The 10244-nt window shown below is 32.4% G+C and overlaps 1 protein-coding gene across 1 annotated transcript; it reads right to left on the bottom strand.

The window, feature by feature from the left end:
* Window positions 1-6100: 6100 nt before the first annotated feature.
* SLITRK6 (SLIT and NTRK like family member 6) lies at window positions 6101-8626 on the bottom strand. Its single transcript, XM_063101648.1, has one exon. It carries the CDS (start codon window positions 8624-8626, stop codon window positions 6101-6103), a length of 2526 nt encoding a protein of 841 aa, XP_062957718.1.
* Between the last annotated feature and the right edge of the window lie 1618 nt (window positions 8627-10244).

Raw genomic sequence — 10244 nt, 5'->3', positions numbered from 1 at the left:
TCTAAGATTCAAATGTTACATTCATTAGATGGATGATCTTTAACTTACAGGCAATACCATTGAGATGAAGGCTACTTCTGGCAGAGGTCCTAAAAAATGAAATGATGAAAGTATCTTTTACCATAATCTCCATAAGTATAATTCTAATAACAATTAAATTACATATTGTTTATAGAAGTTTTAAATCAATGCAATATCATAAGCACTGTCTCTATTGCAATTTTTTGTCAATATTTTATCCTGCAATATGAAAAATTAAAATCTTAAAAATAATGTTTGACAAATATTAACAGGTAATATAAATAGTAAATAATTATCCAGAATTAGGAAAAAATTACACAATGAGTTTCTGTCTGCCACATGTAAATGTTGTACAGTCTAATAAATTATTCAGCCTTTTTAAAGCTATATCTAAAATGTGCTAATATATCATTTTGAATAATATAGAATTATGTAATCCATGACTAAAGTTAGCCAAATGTCTGATTTTTCCTTCAATAAAATGTTAATAGTCACAGTTTCCTACCTAAACACAGAAGTAAAGGATGCACAATGGCAAGGCATACATTTTCTGTGAATCCATATAGCCGTAAATATTCATGGTTATGACAGGCAGTCTGGTGAAAACCACTGCCCTGAGAATAAAACAAAACCAAACAAAACAAATCAACAACAGCAATAAAACAGGGTTCCAGTTCTAGCCTTATTACTCTTACTAGGAGTGTAACGTAGGGCAAACATCTTCTCTTAACTTCTTTATTTGTGAAATGAGAAAGTTAGAATAGATAAACTCTAGAGGTTTATGATGTGCTGATATGTAGAAATTATGTTTGCTGTACCATAAAGCAATGTTCTCTTCAAATACATATTTTCTAAGCCAAAATAGCTCAGAATGCTAGGAATAGGCCCAAATTGAAGGACTGAATGACCTAAGCCATATGTAGCATTTAAACTGAACAGATTTTTCCAGAATCAGGACTCCTCTGAACTCTACTGTTAACTTCCTTCTCCTACTTTGTATTGCTACATTAACTTGTGAAATTATGAATCACATAAAAGTAAGAACAGGGGTTTATATGTCTTTGGGTTGCTCACAACACTAAGGAAATGGATGGAAATACATAAAATAAATCACTAATGATAATTTCATCAGTAATGTAACCATTAATTTAAAATAAACATTTATTTTGTCAAAAAATGATTATTTTTGTGTATAGCATCTCTTCATGACTTCTGTAAGACCAAACATGATGAAATTATATTAAAATGCTTAATTTTAAACAAGACAAGTAATTCAAAATTCTGTTTTTATTCTCAGATAATCAATTGTCTCACAGGTAGAATCTAAGAAATGTGATGAAGTAGATAATTATTTGTGCAAGGTCATGTCTTCCTGCTTTTCATGTTTTAAAATTCTGAAACAAAATATTCTAATTAAAAAATGTAGTATTATATAAATAATTTAAATTGGAAATACGTAAACATGTGTATATCTGCATATGATTTGTTTTGAATTGTTTCCATTCTTCATTCACTAATCTGCTGAAAGACATTTACTAACAGAAGAGTATTTGTCTGTTTGATTATGCTTTCAAAGCAGCTAGAAGAGAATTTTACATCTGGCAGTCTCCTCTATGGTACATATACATAAGAATGGATGCACATACAGTACATATAAATTCATCTTTAAAAAAACTAGTTGTATTCTGTAAGACAGATTAATGGTGATTATTTTTGTAAAAGATATAGTTGTTAAACAGTATAATTTTAATAGTATATCATTATAATTCAATAAAAAATACTATTACAAACTATTTTTTTGACACATTGCTAATGTTATAAACCTCAGGGAATATTTGGACAAATGTCTGCATTTTACAATGTGTAGAATTGAAAAGGGAAAAAGGGACACTGTATTTTTAATCACTTGTCCATTCCTCATCAATGAGGTCATTCTTGATGTGGCTGCCAGATACAAGACCACTCCTCCTGAGAAAGATTTGTAAGTGTCTCTTATTCTACAATAAAAGCTTGCTTTCTTATGTATCCCATCTTTTTAATAAAAGTGTTCCACAGGAAAAAGAAATAAAGAAGAATCTTCAAATTCACTGTAATAACATTGCCCAGTTACTAGGAGAACCAGACTTTCCTTTCCAAATAGTGAGCATTTGTACACACATGCATAATTTTCTTTTCATGTAGAAAATCATCTCCTGTGATAATTTTGTAGAAATTCTTATATATAAGTAACTTTGGCGACCTTTCTTTTTAAATTTTTTTGTGCTTTTTTTTTTATATATTTAAAAAAGTTAATGGTCTGACAATTCTGTAAGTTAGTAGCTTCCTCTTCTTCTAAAAGTGCTTTTGATTATATACCTATTAGTTATCATAGAAGAATAAATAATCCAAAATAAATTACAGGTATATTGAGGCTACCTACCATCTATTTTTGTCATATTTATTAATTTTTCATATTTATATGGAAAAGTATCTTTCTATCTACCTCTCTTTCTCATCTTTCTCGTTATACATACATACATACATATATAAATATATATATATGTATATATGCATGATAGGATATAAAAAGGGTATAAACCATTATTTTAAAAAGTTGGATTTTAATGACAAGGGGATACTCATGTCACATTCTTCAATCCTGGATGAAAGCTTAAGCCTTGAACTAATTAGGCCAAGGCATCAAGGCAGCTTAAGGAAGCTTTGATGATGCTTCAGTTTACTTAATATTAAAGCAGCAAAGAAAGGTTTTCTCTCCTCCATGATAGGAGAGATTGGTACAAATAGGGTAACATTATTGATGTAATCTTTTCTTACGGAGATAGCAAAATTTCTATCTCATTATGGAGATCAACACAAGATATATGTAGAATACTTTCATAAATTTACAGTAAGTAATTTCATGTAATTTAGTGAAAAAATCATTTGTTCAGTAAGTATTAATACAAGGGTACTTCAAAAAGTTCATGGAAATATTTGTGTTACCTTTTATTCTATTTTTCCATGAACTTCTTGAAGTACCTTCCTACAACCTATGTCTAACAGATTGGCTTGGAATTAAAAAGATTTGATCCAGTGTGATTATACAATAGCATCACTATATTACAAACATTCAATTTTCTGACATGTCAGAATTTGCACTGATGTGCAGGGAGCAAAGTGTAAGTTCTGTTTAAATTCTGTTTAAATTGAGAAACAAACCTAAGATGATTATTTTTTAAAAAAATTTATTAATGGCCAGATCCATGTGAATAAGGCTTAGGACACTGAAATAGGACTTGGGGCTCTCAATCTATCAATTAGTAGCAAAAAGAGGCAAAGTTAGTTGTTTAAGTCAATAATAAAACAAGGAATATAATAATAATTTTTTCTTTAGTGGGAAGAAGTAATAGGAAGTGCAGGTGAAATAACCAAAGTTCTGAGAGATTCTTACAGATCACAAAAATCATGAAGAGTTAAAGACCATCATTACCTTTCTCAGCTCTCAGAAACTAGTAGGAGAACAAATTATGTAGGACGAAGTCCATCATAAATGAAACAGTTAAGCCTCTAAAATAACTTGCTCTTTGGAAACCATAAAGATTTTGACGTCATTCCAGTTATTTGTTATATCCACACTCCTACTGGCTTTTAGTCTTGGGATTATACTTAATTGAAGGGATATACTTACCTGACTTCATAAACAACTTTGCTTTGTTTCCTTTGTTTGCAAGTTGAAGAATGAACATTATTACTTTAGGCAATTAGCAATAAATAAAAATTAAAAAATATTTCCCCCACCTCAATGAGAAGAACGTTCTTGAGGGCATGTCCCTGTCTTCATTCACAGATTTATTCCAATGGTGCTTCAGGCATGGAAATTTCTTAAATCTTCCTACTACCTCTAAGTACCTGATTGGAATCAGACAATATCAGCAGATATCCAACCGAGTAAGAGAAGTGCAGTAACACAAATTCTGCTCTTGCTTTGTTCTTTTTAGGATTTAATTTTTAAAATCACATTTTGGTGGGCTTACTGTTCACTACTATGCTGAATATTTTTTAGTAGATAAGTATAAAGCATTCTATATGCACACGCATTTCTCCCTAGAAATCGTTACTTAAAAAATAATTCCTACCTTTATCCTCTCAAACTGTGGAAACTAAAGAAAACATTTAGGTTTCAATGAACTTTTTAGCACATAAATCTGATTGCTTTCTATTAATAGGAGGGTACTTCAAAAAGTTCATGGAAAAATTGAATTAAAATATAATACAAATCCTTCCATGAACTTTTTGAAGGCCCATCATATATGCAATGATTTAAAAGAGAAACCTGGTCATATAAGTACACATTACACTCATAGTCTTCATATCATGTAGCACAAGCCACTGCTGATTTTATCAAATGATGGCTTCTCATTCAAAATCAAAGAATTAATGTATGTTTTGCTAGTAGTACAGAAAGTTGTGTATTAAAAGCCGGAATATTTAATAGGGTTTTCAGGAATCATTAAAATGTTAGATAAATTGAAGAAAATACTTCCTTATGAAAAATGTGTTCCTTCCCAACCCAGTGCATGAGTCCGCATGGTGTGCAGGAAACAGACCTACGTTGCTTGACTAGAAAGAAGAAAAGTAAATCATTTTCATTTGTATTGCCTGGGAAAATGATTTGCTTAAAAGGGAAGTTGCTAGTCATACTTTGAGCTTGGCTCCATGTCAAACATACCCAGATTTTCAATAGCCTTTTTGCATGAACAAGATACTTCTGTGTACACAGAAACTTCTTCTTGCATGAGTGTGTGTGGGGTGTGTGTGTGTGTGTGTGTGTGTGTGTGTGTGTGTGTTTTAATCATGGCTTCACTGAATTACAGGTCAGACTAACTGAAGAAAGCACATTTAAAAGTAGAGTTTTCATTTTAGTTTTATTGTAGTGAGCAGTATTTTTAATTTTCTTGAAAGGCACCCAAGAATAATTACATTTGTGAACCAAAAATATACAAAACTGTACAGAATAAATAGTTCATAGAAATCTAGCTATACCTTCTTGTAAAATAAAGCTACATTGTCTCTCTCTTGAGGCAACTTAAGCTACTTACCTTGAGAAGTGCCTTTTGCTACTAATTAATGGCATCTATCAGTATACATCAATAAAAATAAAATACCTATTTTTCCTATTTGTTTTACACCTGTGAATTACTTGCCACAAGAAATGCATTTCTATAATGGTCATTCAAATTTACACAGGACAAATGCTATGAAAGAAAGCAAACTTAATAGATGTTTTAATTGTATTTACAGGTGATTCTCAGTAGCATTTAAAAAATATCCCAAGAATTAAACTTTGAGCACAAATGACATACGTTAGTTCACAGCAGCATTGACATTAAGATTGTCCACACAAAATGTGCAGAAAAACCAAAAAGTTTGCTTATTGATTCCACTTGAACTATCATTTTTTTTTTTTAATTCAGAAAATATAAAAGAGGCATTTCTTTAGTCCTCAAATGTTCAAAGTTTTGGGCCACTCATGGCCAATAATTACAACTTTTTTGTTTTCTTGGTTTTTTTTTTTTACTATTACTACTTAGAATTTTCAAGTTCCAGTTCCTTTGCATATTGCAAAAAAAAAAAAAATAGACATGTTTGACAATGCACATTTTTGAAGTGCATACTGGTCATAAACAATATTTCTTACATATTATAACTACATATACAGGTGTATTTTTTAAATGATGAAATCTAATTTTATGTAATTCAGGGTAAAGTAATTCAAGAAAATAAGGGTTGTTTAAATGTTTAACCCTTTTAGATGTGCAAGAGAACTTCCATGAAACACTTTTAAGTATATGGAGAAATATTACCATAATCCTTGAATAATTTACGTGCAAGGATTTTATTGGGGACAGACTAAATTGCCTGAAAATAATGCCATGGCTTCTCCCAGAGATCCCTGAGTTTCTTTTTCTTCCTTTTTCCCCATAGGATTACTACTGTGCTTAGTTCTGATTGATGACATACTCATGTAAGGCACTTATTTACAAGATTTGGACTTAAGACAGAATCACAGCATTTCTGCAAAAGCCCTCAAACTTTCCATCTAGGTTTGCTGCTCCAGGACTTCTAAATAGTCAGGTTCAGCATGTAGATTAGCTTTGAGCTCAAAATACTCATTTTTAGTCTGTTCCACTAACACCTTCCTTGGCCGTGAGTACATTAACGTTTCCATTAATTTCAACTCTTCATGGGCCCCAGGATAATGCACCTCCATATCAGGCTGAAGCTGAGCAATGTTTTTCCTTAAGTATTCTGTGATTCCTAGTTGCTGAAGTTCTCTTTCTTTCTCTAAAATGTTTCTATATAAAGAGCTGGCATCCTGGAAGGTTAAAAATTCTCTTGATTGGTCTGTGGTTCTGTATTTCATATTTGACCCTGTAAGTGGTGAATGATTTTCCCGTTCTAAGAGACTTCTTTGGAGATGTTTCACATCACTTCCTTCTTTCTCATTCTTTTCTTCTTCCTCTTCCAAATGCTTTGGACCAAAAGATGGGCTTCTATAGACATGAACCATGGGGCTCAACATGTGTTGCTCATAGAGTGAGGTGGAGGGTCTTTCAGTTGTGTGGTGAGTTGTTTTATGGCCATACATGCTGTACTGAAGATGCACAGGACTGTTGTCTCTCACTTGCTCATCTACCTGTTTCTTTTTGTGTCTTCTCCTGCGATGCAGGACAAGAACCACTATCCCTGCAGCACAGAACACAATAGTTATGAACACAATCAGCAGTCCTAATATTAGAACAGAGAGTGGCACGACATCTGTAAGAGATTTTAAAATAGTACCAGCTGTATTTGTCGCTGTTGAAGGAGTCGTGACAATAATGTAACTAGTCTGCGTTGGCAGGGATGGGTTATTCACTAAACCTGGGCAAAGAAGTTCACTATTTAGGGCTTTTAATTCCTTTTTGTCAAGATGCTCTGGGGAAGTACAGAGTATGTCATCTGTCACTGTGTCCTTGCTTAATTTTTGTATCCATTGCTGCAATCCAACCAGGTCACAGGAGCAATCCCAAGGGTTATCCTCAAGGTCAATCTGGGTCAGTAAATAAAGATCATCCAAGATATTACTTACAGGTAGATGGGAAAACTGGTTTGTTTTAAGATTTATCCTAGTTAAGGGAACCCCTGAAAAAATATGTGGTGGTAAAACTTGTAGGAGGTTGTTATTTAAATAGAGGACTTTAAGTTTAGGCATCGGGTTAAAGGTCCCTGGTAATATTTCCTTAACTGCATTGTATTCAAGGTATAAGTATTCAAGATTGTGAAGACCCAGGAACATGCCTCCACTTAATTTAGTCAGATGGTTACCATTTAGATAGAGCTTTTGTAACCTTGTTAGATTCATGAATGATCCTTCTTCGAGGACTTCAATACGATTGTTTCCCAAATGAAGCATTTCCAAAGTGAAATATTCCACTAGATCGGACTTCATTAATGTATGAATAATATTCCCTGCTAGAATAAGCTTTCTAGGATTGTGTGGAGGAGGTTTTAGATCTGATAAGCTTTCAATATTGCGCTCTTGACAGTGGATTAGAAGTCCTGATGGGGACAAGACTTTGCAGTTACAAGGAATAGGACAGTACGTTCCTGGAATGTGGGTGGATGGCTTTGTAATATAAGGTATCAATCCTGGTGCTTTTGTGGGTGATTTTAAAATGGATGTGGTCTTGGTTGACAGGCGACCATCGCTTACTGAAGACGTTACTGCCAGATGTAATGATCCTGAAGGATCCTCGTGTTCCTCATACACTGGTGGAGTAGGGCAAATAGATTCCTTTTTCAGTCGACTTAGTATGCTTCCTTTGAAAAATGGGGGGCTGTTGCATACAACATCACCAATTATAGACTGTGGAGGCATGTTTTCCAACCAAATTTTCAGCTGCAATAAGTCACAGTTGCAGGCCCATTTATTGTCCTCCAATTGGAGATCCAATATTCGACCAATGTGTTCTAAAAAACCAACATAAGGCAAGGTTTGTAACTGATTTCCACGAAGATCTAGATGGGTTAAAGGGACAAATCGAAATATGTTTGGAGGAAGACTCTCAATAGCATTGTCATTTAAAATTAACACTTTAAGTCTGTTGAGCTTGCTAAAGGCACTTGGTTCAATCACTGTAATAAAATTGTTATCTGCTTGTAAGAATTCTAGGTTGTCCAGTCCATGGAAAGTATCCTCTTTAAGAATTTCTAAAGAATTGTGATTGATGTGAAGTTGCTTAAGGAGGCCAAGGCCATTAAATGCACCAGTCTCAATATCTGCAATATTGTTAAATCCAAGGTGTATTGAGATAGCATTGGTAAGTCCAGAAAAGTCATTTGTGTGAAGCATTGTCAACCCATTATTTAATAAGCTTAGATGAAAAGGTCTTGATGGTGGCACACTTATTTGGGATAACTGCTTGATACCTTTTTCTTCACAACTTATTAGCATTGTGCCATCTTTTTCCTCACAATTGCAAAGAGAACCACAAGAGCCTCTAAATGAGGACATTGGAGATTGGGACTGTAAAGATACACAGGCAAGGAGAGATGAACATAACAGAGGAATCCACAGCTTCATGTTGTCATGTGATGGAATCTGATTCTGTAAAATAAAATGTGATAGCAAGGAACTTTAGTGGGCAGGATCAGGGAGGAGATGAATCTGACACTCTCAAAATGACAGGTTTTTCTCTAAAAAAATAAATTACTGGATACCATGAAAATAAGAATACCTTGCTGCATCTACATTTTCTAATCTTCTTTTTTAAAAAAATTTTCCTGATACTAGGGCAGGCATTTAACTTGTATCATTGCCAAAATATATAATTTAGGTCAAGGAGAATTTAGAATGTTACACTGTAATTTGTGTTTACATCTGTTAAATGATCTGCATTTTAATACATGAAAGAAGTCCTAGCTAAATGGACCACTGATACTTTGATATGGATACAGAGTTATATATTTGTGAACAATGTTTTTTTTTTTTTTTTTTTAACTTCAAAGTAGATGAATTTAAGGCTGGAGGATTACAGTATAAGATAAATATGTAAGTATTATCCAGAAAACTATACAAAATTTTAAAATGGTACAAAGAATGTATATGTATATTCATGCATGCATTTTTTTATTTATATTTTTGAACTGGGTGTCATAAGATAATGACTAATAACTGTGTCTGTGTTTTAGCCTCCTTTGGTTTGGGCTCAAGATACTTGTCAATTTTATTATTAATTTAAAATCCTTAAGGAAAATGTACTTTTGATCACATAAAAAGTAGAGCACTATAAAAAAAAAAGCAAAGCTATTTAAACTGTCTAGGGCAGTTTGTATAAGCATAATCATATCAGATATATATGCTTAAGAGTGCCCATTCAAATTTCACCTAAATTACACTTTATATTGAATTTCTACAGGTAGGACATTTCTTGCTACTTTTTAATTCTATTATATATAATGTTAAAATCATAAAAACTAAAGAAGAGAAATTGATCTTTAACACGCATTTCAGTTTACTTTAAAGAATAAACAATGCCTCATATAAACTTATAGCAAATGACTACATAATGAGGTCTTGAAACAGGCTTTAGGGCACCTAATGTCATCACATAATTAAGCAGTCAATCTCCCTTATGATAAAGCTTAAAGTCACAAACAGTGAACTCTGAAACAAACTCTGAAAACAAACTTATTATGTTAAAATATATGAGGATATCTCTAATTTGTTAAAAAAAAAAAGTTCAGGATAACAGCATCTCATAAATTCCAACTCCTTAAAATTTTAAGATGTGTCTGAAACAGCAATTCTTAAGATTTCAGGATAATGACATCTCTTATATTCCAACTCCTTAAAAATTTAAGACATGTATCTGAAATAGCAATTCTTAAAAAGATTATAACTTTGAAATGACAGCAATGACAAGGTAAACACATATAGCTCTAATGGTATCTAATGATCTTCCTTTCCTTTATATATTGTACCTTAAATTTATATAAACTAAATGGAAAGATAAATGCCACATTTATCTTATGACTATTAAACTTTTTAAAATGGTAACTGCCTTCATTTTTCTGGTTGGAATGCAAACAGTTACTTTGAATCTAATTAAAATTCACAATCAGATAAAACATACCAGAGCTCAATCAATATTCCTGAAAGTAAACTTTTGTTCCATGAAAAGACATTATTTTATTGAAAA

The sequence above is a fragment of the Cynocephalus volans genome, chromosome 7, assembly GCF_027409185.1.
Source record: "Cynocephalus volans isolate mCynVol1 chromosome 7, mCynVol1.pri, whole genome shotgun sequence".
Lineage (NCBI taxonomy): Eukaryota > Metazoa > Chordata > Mammalia > Dermoptera > Cynocephalidae > Cynocephalus > Cynocephalus volans.
Note: the sequence above shows the minus strand (reverse complement) of the source record. Positions and strands in the feature narration are given on the sequence as shown.

Excerpts from the sequence above, each read along its gene's own strand:
- SLITRK6 (XM_063101648.1), bottom strand. The coding sequence starts at position 8,626 with ATGAAGCTGTGGATTCCTCTGTTATGTTCATCTCTCCTTGCCTGTGTA.